The sequence below is a fragment of the Miniopterus natalensis genome, chromosome 2 (genome assembly GCF_054644295.1).
Source record: "Miniopterus natalensis isolate mMinNat1 chromosome 2, mMinNat1.hap1, whole genome shotgun sequence".
NCBI classification, from domain to species: Eukaryota; Metazoa; Chordata; class Mammalia; order Chiroptera; family Miniopteridae; genus Miniopterus; species Miniopterus natalensis.
This window is the reverse complement of record NC_142082.1, coordinates 95,158,428-95,179,232: the sequence shown is the minus strand read 5'-3', so window position 1 is coordinate 95,179,232 and position 20,805 is coordinate 95,158,428. Positions and strand designations below refer to the sequence as shown.

Here is a 20,805-nt window from a genome sequence, read left to right as displayed (position 1 = left end):
ACAAAAGGAGCCTGTACTCTTCAAAAATGTCATGATTAAGAAAGACAAAGCAAGACTGAGGAGCTCTTCCAGATTAAACTAACATGACAACTAACTGCAATGTGTAACCACAGGCTGGGCTATAGAGCAAGACAAGGGCTTAGTGGGGCAACTGGTGAAGTCTGAATAAGGCTTATATATTAGAAAGTAGTACATTTCATTAATGCTAATTTCCTGATTTTGATAACTGTACTCTGATTATATGAGAATGTTCTTTTCTATAGATGAATGTTTGTGTCTCTCCAAAATTTATATGTTAAATCCTAATCCCCAGTGTGAAGGTAGTAGGAGGTGGGGCCTTCAGGAGAGGATTAGAGCAAGAGGGTGAAATCCTCATGAAGTGGATTAGTGTCCTTAGAGAAGAGACACTGTGAGCTCCCTCAACACACAATGACACAGCAAAAAGACTGCCATCTATGAACCAGGAAGTGGGCCTTCACAGACACTGAATGTGCCACACCTTGATCTTGGACTTCCAGTTCCAGAACTGTGAGAAATAAATTTCTGTTGTTTATAAGTCACCTAGTCTAGGGTATTCCGTTATAGGAGGCTGAACAGACTAAGACATTCTTGTTCTTAGGAAATAGCACTGAGGTATTTATAGGTAAAGGGACATTATATCTGCAACTTACCTGCAAATGTTTCAAAGGGAGAATGAATGAATGACAAAGCACATAACAAATAACATTTAGGGAATTTGGGTGAAGGGTATATGAAAATTCTTTGTACTTTTTTCACAAGTCTGAAATTATTTTAAAATATAAGAAAAAAGATTTTACCTATTTGTAGTTTATCTTGGAATACAGTGTAGGGTATAGGCCAATTTTACCTCTTACCAAACATCTACCCAGTTGTCCCATACCTTTTCCTCTGTGATCTCAGATGCTACTTTTATAAGAGTCTAAATTTCTATAATTTGTGGACATTCTATTCTGTTCTATTGGCTAATACGTCCACATATCATACCCTACAATTGTTTTTATAACAGACTTTATTTCTTAGAGAAGTTTAAGTTCACAGCAAGACTGAATAGAAAGTAGAGAGAATCCTCATATACCCCCCTGCCCTCAGTTTTAATTATAGAGGCTTTGTAGTTTAAAATCTGGTGGGGTTTGGATTCATCACTTATTTTATAGGGGTCTCCTTGTTGTTCTTATTTGTTTATTTTTCCAAATGACCTTTAGAATCTACTTGTCTAGTGACAGGAAAGAAAAACTTTATTGGAACTGGAATTCACTTATACATTAAGGTGGAAATAAGTGAAATCTTTGTAATGTTGTTATTCTATTCATAAACATAAAATAGGAAAAGTCTACCCATCTGTTTAAGTCTACTTCTGTTTTCCAGGAATGTTTTCTCTTTAGCGTTGGCATATTTCTTAAATATTTCATCTTTTTTATATTATTGGAAATGGAGGCTTCTCTTCCACCGTATTTTCAATTATCCATTACTTTCATTATTGTGTTTATGTATAGAAAGCAATGTTTTTTGTTTGCTAATTTTATATCCTGCTATTTCACTCAATCTTCTGTAGAGGTGCTCTGTTATTGATTCTCTTGGCTTTTCTTTTTTTTTAAAATGTATTGCTATTAGAGAGAGGGAGAGAGAGAGAAACATCGATTTGTTGTTCCACTTATTTATGCATTCATTGGTTGATTCTTGTATGTGCCTTGACTGGGGATCAAACCCACAACCTTGGTGTATTGGGATGACCTAACTGAGCTACCTGGCCAGGACTGATTCTCTTGGCTTTTCAACATACACTATCACATCATCTGCACACAGAAACAACCTTCCTACTTCCTTTCCAGCATCTTATGCTTCTAACTATTTTCTCCTAAGTGAATGTGGTAATTAATTTTGCCAACACAGTGTTACACAGCAATAGCCACAGTTGCAAGTGTTTTACTTAAATGCTGGTTTTAGTAGAAACTGATCAAGTATTTTGTGTGTGCACAATTTTGTTTGACGAATACCCATTTATTCCTATTTTATTAAGTTTTTAAAAAATCAGGAATCGATGTTGGATTTTTCAAATGCATTTCTGGCATCTACAGAAATAAAGATGTTTCTTCCTAAATGTATTAATATGATGAATTAATAACAAAAGAAGTTATTACCCCTCATATTTACTGATAACACCACTTTTTTCAGAGACACAGTCCCTTCAATCCTTACCTCTTATGCTCCACCCCTCATGCCCATCACCACTATTGGTCAACAACTGTCTAGGTCTAAGAGAATTTAAATAGATATTTCATAAAAAAAAAATTCTATGTCAAAAAATTTTAGAAAAATACTGAGTTAAACAATGTTACATACTTAGTTACGCAGGGCTTCCTAAAACTTGTAATATGCAAATGAACACTATAATATTAAAGACATATGAAGTCCAAATGCATTTGACCATGTACATTTACACATCTTTGAATTCCCAGTGTCATATCCAGTACTTGGAACACCATAAGCACTCAACGTCTGATAAATGACTAAATTAAAATAGAGATGTTTTTAAGGTCAGGGCAGTATCTGTATTCTAAATAGTGGGTTACCTACTATGTGAATACATCCCAATTCTCCCTCTTCTACTAGCATGGGAACTGGCAATATACAATCAATCCACTCATTTAACAAATATCTACTGAGTACATGTTATGCAGGACCTATTTTAGGTTCTGGATATAAAGCAGTGAACATACTACTCAGGAGAAAAGCACACATAACAATGGCAAGTCATAGTAAGCATTATAAAAAAAACAAAGCAAGGTAAGGAGAAAGTGAAAGTACTTACTAAATAGGGTAGTATGAAAGCCTCTCTGCTAGGTGATATCCAGAAAGAAATCTAGATGAAGTAAGAAAGCTAGCCATGTGGAAATGGAGGAAGGAGGAGCAGGAAGCACGAAGGTCCTCAGGTGGGACCAAGCACAGCCTGACAGATGAAAAGCAAGGGGCCTGTTTGCTGAAGCAGAAAGAGCAAAGGAAGAGAGTAGTCACTAGTAGTGGCAGGGGAGCACTTACAGCCTTACAGAATGTATAGAGAAATCTTGACTTACTTGATTTCATTATGAACAAAGTGGAAAGCCACTACAGGGTGCTAAGCAGAGAAATAAAAATCCTGACGGATTTTAAAAGATCTACTCTGGCTTCCTGGGGAGCTGGGTGGGAAGAATATACTGTTAGGAGGCTATTGTACATGTGTACATGAGACTGGTTATCCCCACTCCTCCTTTTTCAATATTTATACAAAGTATACCAGCCCAGCTGGGCTTGGCTCAGCGGTTGAGCACTGACCTAGGATCCAGGAGACTGGGGTTCGATTCCCGGTCAGGGTACCTCTGCCCGGGTTGCGGGCTAGGCAGCCAATCAATGACTCTCTCATCATTGATGTTTCTATCTCTCTCTCTCCTGCTCCTTTCCTCTCTCTGAAATCAATAAAGATATGTTTAAAAATATATAGATACCAGTTATCCATAGAAAAAATAGGAATCAAAGAGTATTAGGGGGTAGAAAAAATTAGTATAATCTCACAGCACTGACATACACTATTAACATTTTGGTGAACTGGTAATTCCTGATGATATCCTTTCACACTTAATAAGTTCAAGTTTGTCTTCACATGTGTTTAATTAGTATGTTAATAAAAGTTACTTCTGTGATTCCAACTGGGTGGGACAAGTTCACATAGTACAGTGAAGTGCACAAAGTATAACAAAGCATTGGGAGGAGTTGAAAGAACATAGACAACAGAAAGGATTTAAAAACAGAATTTAAAAAAATCTTTATCATCAAAAGTTATGGATCTCTATCTCAGAGAAACCTATTCTCCATAAAACCACAATCACCATTATTTGTGACCTACTATGTCTGTTACTTAAGTGTACATGCCCATCTGCTCAAGAAGTGCTGTGGCCCTGGCTGGTACGGACTCAGTGGTTAGAGCACCAGCCTGCACACTAAACGGTCACAGGTTCGATTCCCAGTCAAGGGCACTACCTGGGTTGCAGGTTCAATCGCCGATACCGGTTGGGGCATGTGCGGGAGGCAACCAGTCGATGTGTCTCTCTCACACTGATCTTCTCTTTCTTTCCCTGCTCCCTCCCTTCTACTTTCTCTAAAATCAATGGAAAAAAATATCCTCAGGTGAGGATTAACAAAAAGAAAGAAAGAAAAAAAAGGCACTCGTTTTTGCAATACGATCTTCAAGTAATTAAAAAAATATATGAATTTTTGTTTGTTTTTTAGTTTAAAAAAATATACTTTTTTTAAAACTGCGTGAGAATGTGCTCTTCCAGTGACTAAAGAATGTATGGGGGTGGTGGGGAAGGGAACAACACAACTCTAAGAATTAAAAAACACACACACACAAAAACCCTCCTGCTAAAAAAAGGGAAGGCAAGAGAAAGTGTGCTGGTGGCTATTTAAATCTTCTCCCTACTCTCAATAACATTTGAAAGCCTACTCTGCTAAGAATTTTACATTAGTTTGTAAGACAAGTATTATCCAATTTTATAACACGGGGACAAGTTCAGAGAGATTAAATAATTTATTAAGCTCATTCAATAAGTACTGAAGTACAGCAAGGAGGCCATCATGGCAATCACGGAACAAATAAAAGAGTGCAAAGGAAACTACGTCAGAGAAGTAATGAGGGGAAGAGACCATGGTGAGGTCTTTAGGTGTTCCACTGAACAAGACAGGAAGCCAGCCAAGGTTTTCAGAAGAGGAGTGACAAATATGGTACTAATTTTAAAGGGATCATTCTAGCTGCTTCATGGAGAACAGGGTACAAGGTGAGGATGGGGATGAAGTGAGCAGGGAGAGACAAGATATAACCGTACCACATTGATACAGATGATAATGCTGCATAACATACCGCCCAAAACAACCACCTTTTATTATTTCCTACAGTTGTGTGAGTCAGCGGTTTGGGCCATAATCAGCTGAACTGTTTTTTGAATAGCTGCAGCCAACTGCCAGCTTGACTGGGGGAGGAAGTCTAAGATAGCCTCATTTATATCAGGAGCTTTGGCACTTAGCTCATCTTGGCTGGGCCTCTCTCCCCATAAGGTCTAGCCTGGACTCCCTTACATGGCGACCAGAACATTCCAAAGGAGCTAAAGTGAAGATGCATGCTGTCTTGAGGCCTAGACTCCAGATCTCACACATTACTCCCACCACTTTCTACTGGTCAAAGCAAGTACAAGGCCACCCCAGATTCACTGGGTGGGTAAACAAACACAACCTCTTGATGGGAGGTGTAAATTATTGTGGCCATGTTTTCAATCTAGTACACAAGACAGAGATCATGGTGGCTTGAGTGAATATGGTTGCAGCAGTAGGGGTGAGAAGCAGCCAGATTTGGGTACTTTTAATGACAGGATTTGCTGATTAACTGGATGTGGAATGATTTTTCAACCAACAAACTGGGATGATGAAATTCATTTACTGAGCTAGGATAGGAGGAGCTGGTTCAGGAGAGAGAGAAAAAAACCAACAACTCAAATTTTATTTTGGACATGGTAAGTCTGAGGAGATACCTACCAGACATCAAAGCAAAAATGTCAAGTAGACAGATATTAGAGTATGCAATTTAGCATGTTATGCTTCTTTGCCACAAAGTGCAAGTGGTCAGAAGAGAAGGAAAGTTTTATTTGCATGACTAGGCACAATGTTCTTCTTCCATATAGTCAGACCTGGTTTCTAAGTTGTCCAGCACCTTTGCCTTTCATATTTGTCTTATAAGAAAGCAGTGGGAGGAGAAACAAGATGGTGGCATAGGTAACAGCTGTACCTGCCGCCTCCCACAACCACATCAAAATTACAACTAAAATACAGAACCACCATCACTCAGAACCTCCTGAAATCTGGCTGAACAGAAGCCCTACAACCAGGGAACTGAAGAAGCACAAGACGGGTAGGAGGGGCAGAGATGGGGGGCGAATTTCGGAGAGATGGCTGCTGGCCCACATCCAGTGCCCCGGGTTAAACGCAGGAGGGGTATCTTGGCGGCGGAGGTTTCCCGATGGAATGAGGGGTTCCAGCCCACATCAGGCTCCCAGCCCAGGGCTCCAGGGCCGGGAAGAGAAGGCCTCACAACTTTGGGCTGTGAAAACCAGCAGGGATTGTGGCTGAGGGTCTCGGAGGGTGTGGGAGTCCCAGGCAGCTCCTCTTAAAGGGCCTGTGCACGGACTCACTCAGATGTGCTCCTTCTGGGCTCCAGTGCCCCACAGCAGCTTGAAAGAAACCTGGGACACTTGGGGAGGAACTAACCTGCCTGAAATTGGGGTGAGAGCTGGAGGGGCAGCTTTCTCCCAGGCAGAAGAGCTGGTGGATGCCATTGCTCCTTTGGAGAGCCCTCCCCCGCACAGAGCTGGCAGGCAGGCACCATATTTGAGTCTCCAGCACCTGACTCACACCTTTGGCCCCGCCTGGTGATTCCCGGAGGGCCCCCCCCCCCCCCCCCCCGCAAGCTCATCCAAGCCATTTCCAGTGGCTTTTCTGTGCAAGTGGCCTCTCAAGCCTTAGGCTTAGGACTTTCATAAAATCTCTCAACCAAGCAGCAGTATGCACCATATAGCTTGATAAGTGGCCCCAGGCCTGGCACTAGCAGCAACCTACATTAGCTCATAGCTTGGTCTCTCCTAGACACCTCCAAGCCCAGGACAAGTAGCAGCCAACTAAGGTTGGCTGTGTAGCTCATGCTGGGTGGCCCTGGGCAAGGCACAGGCACAGGCTGACTTTGCAACTCCTGAAAGGCCCCAGAGACAGTGCACTTGGTGGTTAGACTCGCCCACGCTGGATTACAACCCTACCACAACCACGAGTGACACACTCAAGGGGGCACTTGGTGAAGACCAAAGCCCCACTGAAGTAAATCCTGCTCCATAGGGGTGTCTCCAGCACAGCAGCTCTTTGGCTATAGTTGCAGCTTCTTCACAGCTGATTGGCCGGGGTGTCAATTCCTTCCAGTGACGCCCACAGCAACCAAGGCTCAACTACACAGCCCACACAGGGGAGCACCTAGAAGGCCCAACTCAGGTGACTGGGGAGGCTGAGCCACTAGACCCTACAGGACACCTACTACACAAAGCCACTCTACAAATTCCAGGAGACATAGCAGCTCTACCTAATACACAGAAACAAACACCTGGAAGCAGCCAAAATGTGGAGGCAAAGAAACATGTCACAAAGGAAAGAACAGAAGAAATCTCTTGAAGAGGAACTAAATGAAATAGATCCAAACAAGCTAACAGATACAGAGTTCAGAATTTTGTTTATAAGGATGCTCAACCATATTAATAAGAGTTTTACAAAAAAACCAGAAAATCGATGATATAATAAAGTACCAATTTGAAATGAAGGCCACAGGAACTGAAATGAAGAATAATTTACAAGGAATCAACAGCAAAGTAGAGGACGCTGAGAATCAAATGAGCAATTTGGAACATGAGGAAACAAAAAACACCTAACCAGAAGAGCAAAAAGAAAAAAGAATCCAGAAATATGGAGATAGCATAAGGAGCCTCTGGGACAACTTCAAGAGGCCCAACATTTGTATTATTGGGGTGCCAGAAGGGGAAGAAAGAGAGCAAGAAATTGAAAACCTATTTGAAAAAATAATTACAGAGAACTTCCCCTACCTGGGGAAAGAAATAGACTTACAAGTCCAGGAAGCACAGAGGGTCCCAAACAAGAGGAACCCAAAGAGGCCCACAGCAAGACACATCATAATTAAAATGCCAAAGGTTAAAGACAAAGAGAGAACCTTAAAAGCAGCAAGATAAAAGCTACAAGGGAGCCCCCATACGACTGTCAGCTGATTTCTCAACAGAAACCTTGCAGGCCAGAAGAGAGTGGCAAGAAATATTCAAAGTGATGAAAAAACATGGAACTACAACCAAGATTGCTCTACCCAGCAAAGCTATCATTTAGAACTGAAGGTCAGATAAAGAGCTTCACAGATAAGAAAAAGCTAAAGGAGTTCATCACCACCAGACCAGCATTACAGGAAACGTTGAAGGGTCTTCTTTAAGAAGAAGCTAATGAACAAAAGAATCTGATGAACTAAATAGATCCAGAGACATTGACACATGCAACAGATGATCATGCGTCAGAGGAAAGAGGGAAGGGACGTGGATGGTGGGAAGAGATTAACCAAAGAAGTTACATGCATATATGAATAACTCATGGACACAGTCAATAATGGGGTGAAGGCCTGGGGAAGGGGTGGGAGTGAAGTGGAGGGGGTCAATTAGGGGGAAAAATGTGATGCCTGTAATACTCTCAACAATAAAGATAAATAATAATAATAATAATAATAATAATAATGAAAAAAAAAGAAAGCAGTGAAGACCCAATTTATACAGAAGAAAATATAAAGGTCTTTTTGTTCATTTGGGTTGGGGTTTAATGGATATGTATTTATAGAGCTCTCTCATACCAGTTTACTTTCTGGTATCTACAGAAAAAATTATACCAGGGCAGATTAACTCACCACCAGTCATAAGGTGGGGTGGGGCAAGGCACTATAGCTTTCAAAAGCAAGTTATGTAGAAAATTACTCCCACTGTGAAAACAGATAAGGAAGTAACAAAATTAGTACAAAGGATTTAAAACATGTTCTAATTCATGTTTTAATTTGTCCTATAATTATGTCAACCATTGGGGATGAGATTTAGGAAATCAGTTATTTTTTTTAACAATATCAGCATAATTTCAAATAATCATTTCATAATCCAAAACAAAGACTGCAGAACCAATAAACAATTATCATGTAGTCTTTTAACCCCAAAGACTGTTGAAATATATGTTTGCTAATTATAATTTAATTAGTATTTTATTGTGGATGTTTGTTTTAACATTTTCAAACATGACTCAAGTGAGATAAGGGCATGAGTGTATTCAACACAACACATATTAATTGAAAGTCTACTAGTAACCAGACTCTCTTAGTGGATACAAAGATGACTAGGACCCAATCATACTATATATCTTGGAAGCAGGATTTTTCAAATACTCAAATGATATAATAAAATACATATTTTTAATATTCTAATTCATGGTACAAGTGATATGTGGATGCTTGCAAAAAACATACTGTTAAATAAAACTAAATATACTGTAAAAAACAGAAAAATACAAATTAGAATGTGAAGTAGAGAATAAGGGGAGACATACTGATATATGCTACAACACAGGTGAACCTCAAGAATAGTAAAAGATATCAGACACTTATTGTATAACTCCACTTAAAATGTTTTTATTGATTTTACAGAGAAAGGACGGGAGAGGGAGAGAGATAAAAACATCAATGAGAAAGAATCATCAATTGGCTGCCTCCTACATGCCCCTCACTGGGGATAAAGCCTGCAACCTGGGCATGTGCCCAGATCAGAAATCCAACTGGCGACTTCTTGGTGCACTAGACAACACTCAACCAACTGACCCACACCAGCCAGGCATTGTAATACTCCATTAACATAGATGTCCAGAAAAAGCAGACAGAGACAGAATGTAGATTAGTGGTTGCCTGGGGTTGGTGAAGTGAATGGGAATAACCCTATATGGGCATGAGAGATGTGAATAAGTGACAGGCATAGTCTAAAAATGGACGGTCATGATAACTGCACAACTTAAGTTTACTAAAAATCATTACATTATACATCTCAAATGAGTGGATTTTATGGTATGTAAATTATACCTTAATATAGTTGTTTTTAAAAAAACAACACACAGGCAAAATAAAAACTTTTTCAGACATACAAAAGCTGTAATAATTCATCAACTGACCTGCACTACAATAAATGTTAAAGGAAGCCCTTTGCCCTGGCTGGTGTGGCTCAGTGGTTAGAGTGTGGGCATGCACCAAAGGGTCGCGGGTTCAATTCCTAGTCAAGGGCCCGTGTCTGGGTTGCAGGTTTGATCTCTGGCCCTGGTCTGGGCACATGTGGGAGGCAACCAATCGATGTGTCTCTCTCACATCAATGTTTCTCCCCCCCCTTCCCTTCCCCTCTCTGAAAAAAATCAGTGAAGAAAATATCTTTGTCGAGGATTAAAAGAAAAAAAAAAAAAAGAAAGCCCTCAGGCACAAGAAAATAACACCAGATGGAAATACTGATCTATAAAAAAGAATGTAGAGCCCTGGCCCATGTTGCTCAATGGTTAGAGCATTGGCCCACACACCGAAGGGTCTTGGGTTCAAGTCCTGATCAAGGGCACGTACCTAGGCTGCAGGTTTGATCCACGTGCAGGACAGGTGTGGGAGGCAACCAATCGAAGTGTCTCTCTCACACTGTGTTTCTCTCTCTCTCTCTCCTCCTCCCTCCCTTCTTCTCTCTCTAAAGAAATATCCTCGGGTGAGGGTTAAAAAATAATAAAAAATAAATAAAAAAGCATGAAGAGCCCTTGCCAGATTTGTTAAGAGTGTCGTCCCAATATGCCAAGGTTGCAGGTTCAATTTCCAGTCAGAGCACATACAAGAATCAACCAATGAATACATAAATAAGTGGACCAACAAATCAATGCTTCTCTCTCTTTCTCTCTCTCAAATCAATACAAAATAAGTAAATAAGAAGGAACAGAGTACTACAAATGGAAACTACATGGATAAACATATAACATGTTTTATTATTTAAATCTTTTAAAAAGATAATAAACTTTACACAAAATAACAGCAATATAGTTTGAGTTTTACAACATACAAAATGCACGACAATGATAGCATAAAGGCTGGGAGGGAAAAAATGAAGGAGTGCTTTTATAGGGTACTATATGTGAAGTAATATATCACCTGAAGGTAGGTTATGATAAGTTAAAAGATGTACACTATAAACCCTAAAGCAATCACTAAAATAACAGAGTTACAGCTAATTAGCCAACATAATCATCATAAAAATAATTCAAAAATTTTAAATCATTTAAAAGTTAATTCAAAGATGGCAGAAGGAAGAAAAGGGAACAAAGAACAGATAGGACAGATTTAAAAATAGCAAATGAGAAGGCTTAAACTTAACCATATCAATAATCATATTAAATGTAAATGGTCAAACCACCACAATAAAAAAGGCAGCCGTTATATACCATGGTGACTATAGTTAATAATACTGTATTGTACATTTGAGATTTTCTAAGAGAGTAAAATCTTAAAAATTCTCATTACAGCCCAGCCGGGCGTGGCTCAGAGGTTGAGCGTCGACCCAGGATCCAGACAATCAGGGTTCAATTCCTGGTCAGGGCACATGCCCGGGTTGCGGGCTCGATCCCCAGTCGGGGGCGTGCAGGAGGCAGCCAATCAGTGACTCTCTCATCATTGATGTTTCTATCTCTCTCTCCCTCTCCTTTCCTCTCTCTGAAATCAATAAAGATATATTTAAAAAAAAAAAAAATTCTCATCACAAGGAAAAAAATTCGTAACTATTTGTGGTGATGAATGTTAAGATTTACTGTGATCAATTTTTAATATAGATACATATGAATATTATGTTGTAGACCTGAAACTAATATAATGTTACATGTCAATTTTTTTCAAGGCAGAGATTTTCAGATTGGATTAAAAAAACAAGACCTAGCCTGGCCAGCATGGCTAAGTGGTTGAGCATCAACCTATGATCCAGATCGTGGTTCGATTCCCAGTAAGGGCACATACCCAGATTGCGGGCTCGATCCCCAGAAGGGGGCACGCAAGAGGCAGCCGATCAATGATTCTCTCTCTCATCATTGATGTTTCCATCTCTCTTTCCCTCTCCCTTCCTCTCTCTAAAATCAATAAAAATGTATTAAAAAACAAAACAAAAAACAAGACCTAACTATATGCTGCTTACAAAAAATGCATTTTAAATATAAAAATATAAACAGGTTAAAGTAAAAGGAAGAAGAAAGACATATCATGCTAACACTAATTAAAGGAAAGATTAGTGGATATGTTAATATTTGCCAAAGTAGATTTCAAAGTAAACAATATCACCAGGAATAAGGAGGTCATTTCACAATGATAAAGGGTCAATTCATCAAGAGGATACAACAATCCGAAACATTTTAAGTACCTAATTACAATGCTGCAAAAACTGATAGAACCAGGAGTAGAAATTGACAAATCCACAATTATAGTCATACTTCTCTCAATAATTAATACCAGAATAAAAAATCAGTAAGAACATAGAAGACCTGAACAATATCACCAACTTTCCGTAACTGACATTTAGGGAACATGATGACATAATAGGATACTCTACCCAACAAAAAACAGCAAAGTATACTTTTGAATATAGAATATATTTTTCTCTAATGCACATGGAATACTTCTAAGACAGACCACATTCTGGGCCATAAAACAAACCTGAATACATTTAAAAAACTCAAGTCACACAAGGCGTGTTTTCTGACCACATGGAATCAAATTTGAAATCAGTAACAAGATACTATGAAAATTCCCAAATAACCCCAAACTAAATAGCATACTTCTGAAATTATTCATGAATCAAAGATAAAATCAAAAGTGAACCTGGAAAGTACTTTGAATTGAATGCAACATATCGAAATTGATGGGATGCAAATAAAGCCATATTTAGAGGATAAATTTATAGGACAAAACCCCTAAGAATGGACTCAATAACTTCAGTTTCCACATTAAGAAACTATACAAAGAACAAACCCTAAGTAAAAGAAAGGGAATAATATCAGATTAGAAACTGATGAAACCAAAAACAGAAAAACAGAGAAAAATCAAATCAAAAACTCGTTCTTTTGAAATCAATTAAACAGGCTGGAATCAACTGTGTCGAGACAGTGTGCTCAATGTTGATGTTTAAGCTATTCATCTTATCTCATTTTTTTTTTTTTTTTTAATATATCCTTATTGATTTCAGAGAGAGGAAAGGAGATGGAGAGATATAGAAACATCAATGATGAGAGAGTCATTGATCCGCTGCAGCCCACAACCCGGGCATGTGCCCTGACCGGGAATCAAACCCCGATCGCCTGGATCCTAGGTCGACACTCAACCGCGGAGCCACGCCCGGCCGGGCTCATTCTAAATTTGAAGAAATTATGAAGGAGGCATAAGAAGTATTAGACATATAGACTCAGAGGTTACAGTTTTAATCTGCATATGTTTCTCTGAAAAATACAAAAGGCATATCAGTGCCTGGACAAACCAAATAGCTCTTCCAAACAATAGTTTTCTTGGAAATAAAGGGACTGAATTAGATAATCTCTAAAATCTCTTTAAGTTCTAAGATCTACATGCCAAATAAAAGGCTACAAATGACCTGAACAAGATGTTCTGATAAAACCCTAGGAAACTGGGGAAAAGTTGGTCAATCCAGTCATAACTAAATTCATATGTTTAAATATTATCCTTGGGGAAAATCAAAGGAGAATTTGTTTCCTTTAAAATCAATATTACTAATTACTTAATCATTACTTCTCTGCTTATCGCTCCTGTGAGATGGCCATCTTATATGCACTACTTCTTACTCAATCTTACTCCTTCCAGTAATAGTTCATAAATATAAATATATACAAATAAGTATATGTAATTACTATATACACATACATTATATATAGATATAGATATAGTGTGTGCGTGCATGAAATTACAAAATGAGGAAGTTCTAGAAGCTGGGATGGAATGAAGGCCTGTCATAAACACTGGGATGGAATGAGGGCCTGTCATAAACAATTTATTTGTTCAAATGTCCTACTGTGGGTCAGGCATTTTTATTATCTGAGATATTTAGGAACCTTCTGCTGCCACCTTTTAGGAGAAAATTACCTTACACTAGCGATTTTCAACCTTTTTCATTTCATGGCACACATAAACTAATTACTAAAATTCTGCGGCACATTAAAAAATATATATTTTGCGATCTGACAAAAAAAAAGTATAATTTTGATTCATTCACACCAGATGGCTATTATTGTGTTGGCTGTTGTCATTTTTTTATTCAACAATCTAAGGGAAAAGAGGTCAGTGCCCCTGACTAGTCAGGTACTGTATGTTTTAAAAATTCTTGCAGCACACCAGTGTGCCTTGACACTCCAGTTAAAAATTGCTGCCTTATACAAATAGATCATAAATAATACTGAAATCTGCCCAGAGTGTTCAGGTCTAGATAAACAAGTAGACTAGTCTTGCATAGTAGTTAATTTTTTATTTTATTTTTATGGATTTTAGAGAAAAGGGAGGGGAGAGAAAAGAGGGGGAGGGAGGAAGCAAGGGAGGAAGAGAGGAAAGAAAGAGAAAAAAATATCGATGTTGTTCTACTTATTTATGCATTGACTCTTACATGTGCCCTGACTGGGGACCAAACCCACAACCTTGGTGCATCAGGGAGGCTCTAACCAACTGAGCTACCCGGCCAGGGCCTACTTTATGGAAATTATTATGAGTATTAAATAAATGAACACAGGTAAAGATAATTATCATCCTCTCACATAAAGTTTGATAAAGAATACCAGAAGCTATGCAAATTAAGACAGCACATTAAGTAAAACTCACACTTCCCTCAATTTAAAGTTCCTATAAAGTTATATATTGATGTATTACAGGGGGAGGGTCTGTGCTCATGAAAACATATACATAAGTAGTTTAAAGAAAAGTTTTAATATGAGACTGAATGAGCTTTTATGCTCAAGTCCAGTAACACTGCAGACCTCCTAAATTCTCCCTACTTTAACTTGCATAACTAAGAAGTATAAAACACAGGCTCTATTTAAGACCCTTCACCGTCAGTATTTTAAAATACCCTCATAGTTCACTAAAAATTATATGCGTAATAGAAAGATGTGGGTCACATTCTAATAGCCACTCTACAATTGTGTGACCTAACCAAAGGGATTATTTGCTCAATCTCATTTCTTACATCTATGGCATATTGAGGGGAGAATGATGAAATGCCCCCTCCATCACCCTTAGCACACAGCATGTCTCAATTTATGTTCATTTTCCTTTTTTTATGTTTGATGTCACCTTTTGCCAGATTAAACGTGCCATTTCAACATAAATATACATTTTTAGTGTTCCTTCAAAAGCTTTACTTCAAAACCACTATGTAATTAAAACAGGGTGGGGCCCGGCAGGGCGTGGCTCAGCGATTTAGCATCAACCTATGATCCAGGAGATTGGGGTTTGATTCCCAGTCAGGGCACGTGCCCCAGTTGCTGGCTCCATCCCCAGTAGGGGGCGTGTGGAGGCAGTCGATCAATGACTCTCATCATTGATGTTTCTCTTTCTCCCCCTTTCCCTTCTTCTCCCTGAAATCAATAAAGATATATTAAAAATAAATAAAAATAGGGTGGCAATAATCTTCCGACAAAATGAAATAAGATAGGTACAACTTTTGTAATAAATGCAAACCTTCAGAGTAAATAAAGTATCATTATAAGTTAATGAGAATCCTATGATCACTATTACCTTCTGGAAGTAGCCTCAAGAAATACCTAACTCTGGCCAATTTTAATTGATTCAAACATTATTGTTGGCAAACATTCTGGCATCCAAAAGGACGAGACTAAACAATAATATTCAACCGATTATTATTATTTGGAAATGTACTCCACAACTACTTTATTCTGGGCCTATTTATAAGGATAGTTTTCTTTGGAATTAAATATTCCACAGTACAAAATAATTTTCTTAAAGGTGGATATTTTCATTTAAAAACCTATCCTCAACCCTTCTGAGCCAAAGCATTCTCTTCCATGTGCAGAACTTGGTCTTTGCCAAGTACTTACTTGAGAGCCGTACAAACCCGAGCCTGGGGAAGTCCTGGTTGTGCCACCTTCAGGTGGAGTGGGTGGTACAGCTTTCCATTCATATAATTCTCATCTATTTCATGTAGCTCTTTTTTAATAGCGGTGCTTTTGATAGCACGGTCTCAGTGTGGACACGAAGACTAGGGATACCAAGGGATTGCTCTGACAAGCACCACTTACGGCGTGGCTCTAAGTTTTCACGAAGAACAGATACAAGCAGCAGACACACACACACAGAACCTACAGGCCAGTGTAAATCTGAAACGGCTGCACGAAGCCCGTGAACTTCAATTGATCAGTATCCCAGAGTGGTAGCCCTCAAACGTTTTGAGTGACAGCCAACTCCCTTCCATCTTAAGGACAATCTAACCAAACCAGTACCCTAAATCTCTGAAGTGTACTGGGAATGTTCCTTCCTCTTCCAGGGAGTCGGGTGAGAACTGACGAGGGAAATGGCAGTAAGAAAAAGAAAACGAGACCTCCACACAGGAGGATGAGTGAACTAGAAACTTCCTCGCGAAAACCATAACCGTCTCACTTATTCTTTGTCCAAAGCAGTATTGTGTGCGAGTTACTGACTCTGACTTGAAATAATGAACTTCCAACGGGCCGGCAGCGCGGAGGCCGGAGGCGGCCGCTCGTCGCGTCCTCCCTCCGCGGTCCCCGCACCACCGCTCGGCCCGGTTCCTCCCGGAAAACGCCACCGACGCAGGGCCGGCCACACACTTCCGCAACTGCTCGGCGGCAGGGAAAGCCCCGCAGCGGGCGGCCGCGCCCGGCGGTCCACCCGCCCGGTACTCACACACGCACAGCTCCACCACGTACGCGTAGTAGGACCAGGCCACCACGAAGGCGATGAACAGCACCGGCACCCAGCCCACGCCGCGTTGGCAGCAGCGCCAGAACCGCCCCGGCGCCATGTTCCGGGGCGCTGCAGCACGGCGGCGGCGAGGAGCACCCGGCGCGGGCGGCGACGAGGGTGCTCGACGGCAGCTCGCCCCGCGGCCCCGCCCCCGCCGTCGCCTCACCTTGGGGCGGGTCTACTGCGGCCCAGAAAAGGGGGGCTGCTTTGGGGGCGGGGCCTCGCCGCGGGGCCGGGGGGAGGGGCGGGGCGGCCGGAGCCGGAGGTTGCGGGGCGGAGGAGGGAGGAAGTGCCGGGGGCAGGGCTGAGGCGGAAAACGCGCCGGGGTCGGAGGGCCGGCTGGCTCTCTGTACACAAGCGGCTCTCCTGGGGCCCGTTTTCACACAGGGCAAGATCGGACCCCCCAGGTGCTGGGGAGGGTCGTAAGTTTTTGTGAGCTTCCTCCAGGGAGGTCGATGTGCAACTCTGAGAATCCTGAACTTGGAAATCATTCGCTCTGCGTTTCAGGTCTAACCCCTACATTTTTCGGAGATGGAACAAGTAGATGCCTGTGATTTAGGATTGAAGCCCTGTAGAGTCTGTTACTCCGATTTGAACACAAACTGAAGACTGAGTTATGAGAAAGTGAGCAACAGCCCTCTCCCTGACCCCCAAGAGACTACTGAAATTTCTAGAATTTATTTGCAACTGGAGTATTCTGTTAAACAATGCTTGTAATCGTAATAGAACCTAAATGCAGCACTGTGAAGATGTAATACAAGTAATTCCAAGCTGCGTTTCCTGATACTGTCATGTCTGTTTTGGTTAGACTAAGATTTTAGTTAGCTGCTGCTCAGTAAAACTGTAACTGAACGCAGGTTCAGCTGCCTGCCATAACTAAAGCCAATCTGGTGAGGCAGGTGTTGGTGAAAAATAAAGTGGTTTATTGAAGTGCCAGTAACTGAGAAAGTGGGGGGACTCGCCTCCCAAAGCCCATCTTTACATCTCAGTGCAGGTAGGGGTTTTTATTAGGAGGGAGAGGGAAAGTAGAACAAAGAAATCAGGGGGAGGGTGTTTGAAAGTTCTCTCTGTGTAAGTCAGCCTGGTCCATTCCTATGGTTATCTTGAAATTGATCAAGCATAAGTCCATTTTTTTTTTAACTTTTTCTTTTTTTCATACGTTTTTATTGATTTTAGAGAGAGAGAAAGGGAAGGGGGAGAGAGAGAGACAAACATCAATCAGTTGCCTCAGTGACACAACCCAGCTGGGGATGGAACCTGCAGTCTGGGCATGTGCCCTGACCAGAATCAAACCAGCAATCTTTTGGTACATAGGATGACACTCAACCAACTGAGCCACACTGATTAGGGTTTAACTTTCTTTTTTAATCCTCACCTGAGGATTTTTTTAAAAATTTATTTTTAGAGTCAAAGGAAGGGAGAGAGAGAGAAACATTGATGTGAGAGAAACATCAATGTAAAAGAAACATCAATCTGCTTCCTCCCATATGCACCCTGACCAGGGATAGAACCCGAAACCTAGGTGTGTGCCCTGACCAGGAATTAAACCCACAACCCCATGGAGTGCATGGAACGACACTCCAACCAACTGAGCCACTCAGCCAGGACAGCAACAGTTGGGTTTTTATGCTTGAGAGTCAGCAAGTCTTCTGGAGCCATAATGTCTGATTGCTGGAGTCAGCCTCCTTCCCCAAATGCTAGTTCCTGGAACTCTTACACAAATATGCAGCTTACCCATAGGTTATATATTAGTTAACAGTTCATCTTTTTTATAAAAACACTTTTAATAGAAACAATATTAAAACAATAGAGGAATAGGTTATGAGGTCTCCATGAAGCATACTTCCCTCTTTTATCTTGTGATATGTTATAAAGCAAATAATATTTCTAGTACTATAAATACTAAAGGATGTAAAAAATATTTTGTTCTCCCAGATTTTATACCTTGAAAGTTATGCTGGTGTCAAAGTTGACAGTAACTTCAAGGCATTAAAGTGAATCAAATTCAGCTTGTTTTGAAGAGATCCTGCTTAAGATAGTTAGGCTTTCAAAGGAAATTTGGATTGTTCACACACAAGACCATAACTCAAAGCCTTTCCCCTTCCTGCCATCTCTACAGCTCAGCACAAATTTCATGTCCTCTAGAAATCTTTCTTGATCACATCAGCTGGCAATGATTTCTTCTGTTATGCCATTTTGCTTGTAACACATCTATTAGTTTCCTAGGGCTGCCATAACAAAGTACCACAAACTGGATGGCTTAACACAACAGAAATTTATTGTGGTGGTGCCCTGAACTGGCAGTGGAGAAGGTGATAAGGAAGCTATAGGACTTCAGATCAACTTTGATGCACCCACTCTGCTCCAAAAATATAGCAATAGTAGATGTAAAAAAAGAAAGGGAGGGAGGGAGGGAGGAAAGAGGAAGAAAGAAAGAAAGAGAGAAAGAGAGAAAGAGAGAGGAAGAGAGGAAGAGAGGAAGAGAGAGAGAGAGAGAGAGAGAGAGAGAGAGAGAGAGAGAGAGAGAGAGAGAGAAAGAAAGAAAGGAAAGAAAGAAAGAAAGAAAGAAAGAAAGAAAGAAAGAAAGAAAGAAAGAAAGAAAGAAAGAAGAAAGAAAGAAAGAGGAAGGAAAGAAAGAAAGAAAGAAAAGAAAAAAGAAAAGAAAAGAAAAGAAAAGAAAAGAAAAGAAAAGAAAAGAAAAGAAAAGAAAAAAGAAAAGACAAATTCAGGCTCAAACTTCCATCTTACCCAGCCCCCAAAAAATGAAACAGAAAAATATTGTACTAATCAACCCCTAGAATCCTGGCTTTTAACAGAAACTGGTGGATATACAGAAGCTCTCTCACCTGGAAATGAACCAAGCTGCCAGCTGGCCTGGTGACTAGATCTATGGTGTCCCCATTGTTACCACCGGCTAGAAACTTCAAAATGCCATTTTAAGTTCTAGTTCTGAACTGAGAGCTGGGGTAAAATAAGGGCAACTAGAGGCAGCTATGAGACCATTAAACAGGTTTAATGGAAAGCATGTAGCAGTCAAGAAAATAGAGAAAACTTCTTCAGTCCAATGGAAGGTAGGAAATGAAAGGGGAAAAGCAACAAAATAGGACTGGAAACAGGAAAAACACCCAAGAGATGAGAATGTTACAACCAGCTAGATCAGTAATTACAGAAAATACATATAAACAGAATAATGCTACATTTTATTTTTTATATAAAGTTGCATGGGAGAAAATTGGAAGCAAAATGTTAGCAGCAGCAGTTGCTGTTGTATTTTCCACATTTCTTAAAAAATCATTTTTAAGAATAGGACAATGCCTGGTAAACAGTAATAGGTGGTAATATCATCATTAAAAGTGCAGAGACAGGCCTCTGTCTTGGCTTTCTGCTGCAGTGGGGAGGGATTTTATCACAGCCTTTTGATAAGCTGTAACACAAGAAAAAAACATAAAACCATGTTTTTCATTTCTACTGACAAGAAAAATAATCTTCAAGAACTTCAGAGGGCTGTGTCTTGCTTTAGAAACAAATGAGCCAGGGAAAGTTGCAAGTCTCCATTCTTTAATGATGGGCTCAGAAGAGAGAGGAGGAGTGGGAGCAGTTATGGGGGCAGGGTGAGGAAAAGAGGGGAGTGGGAGCTGCATAGAGAAGCAGAGGCATCACCAAGGCTAGAAGCCCATGTTCCTCACTTCATTAACCTGTCCTGTGAGTCCTGTGCCTCCTTCCCTCACAGGCCTGCCTGCTCTCCTCACACTAACAGTGCTCTCCTCCAACAGTCCTACAAATCCCTTTCTTCCTTAGTCACTCCTCCAGCAAACATTTATTGATTAGTTGTTTTGTGCCAGGTACTAAGCAGGGGCAACAGAGACAAAATCTTGGTTCAGAAATGCTGCTTTTGTTCTTTCTGATACTCTGACTCTACACCAAGCTCAGAGTGAGATTTTGGAAAATCAAATCTGCTTGACACACTTGAATGATTTGAATGCAACCAGCTGGCTTCAAAGGCGCTGGAGTCCTGCTACCTGCAGCCCCTCCTTCAGCACCCCCATCTCTTCAGACTTGCTGTAGGCTTGCCCCCTCACTCCCCCCCCCCCCCCGCACCCCTATGGCTTCCCTTCTTAAACCTCAGCACAGGCTTCCTCAGATTCTGGCAA

General features: G+C 40.5%; 1 protein-coding gene across 4 annotated transcripts in view; it reads right to left on the bottom strand.

The window, feature by feature from the left end:
• ZDHHC20 (zDHHC palmitoyltransferase 20) overlaps positions 1-16,727 on the bottom strand; it is a 73,975-nt gene extending 57,248 nt beyond the window's left edge. For all 4 annotated transcript variants that reach the window (XR_015714048.1, XM_087814407.1, XM_087814408.1 and 1 more), the window contains exon 1: positions 16,595-16,727. Coding sequence is in view for 3 of the 4 variants with exons in the window: in XM_087814407.1 (XP_087670533.1) it covers positions 16,595-16,712 (118 nt within the window). In the remaining variant the exon portion in view is untranslated. The remainder of the gene's footprint in view (positions 1-16,594) is intronic.
• Between the last annotated feature and the right edge of the window lie 4,078 nt (positions 16,728-20,805).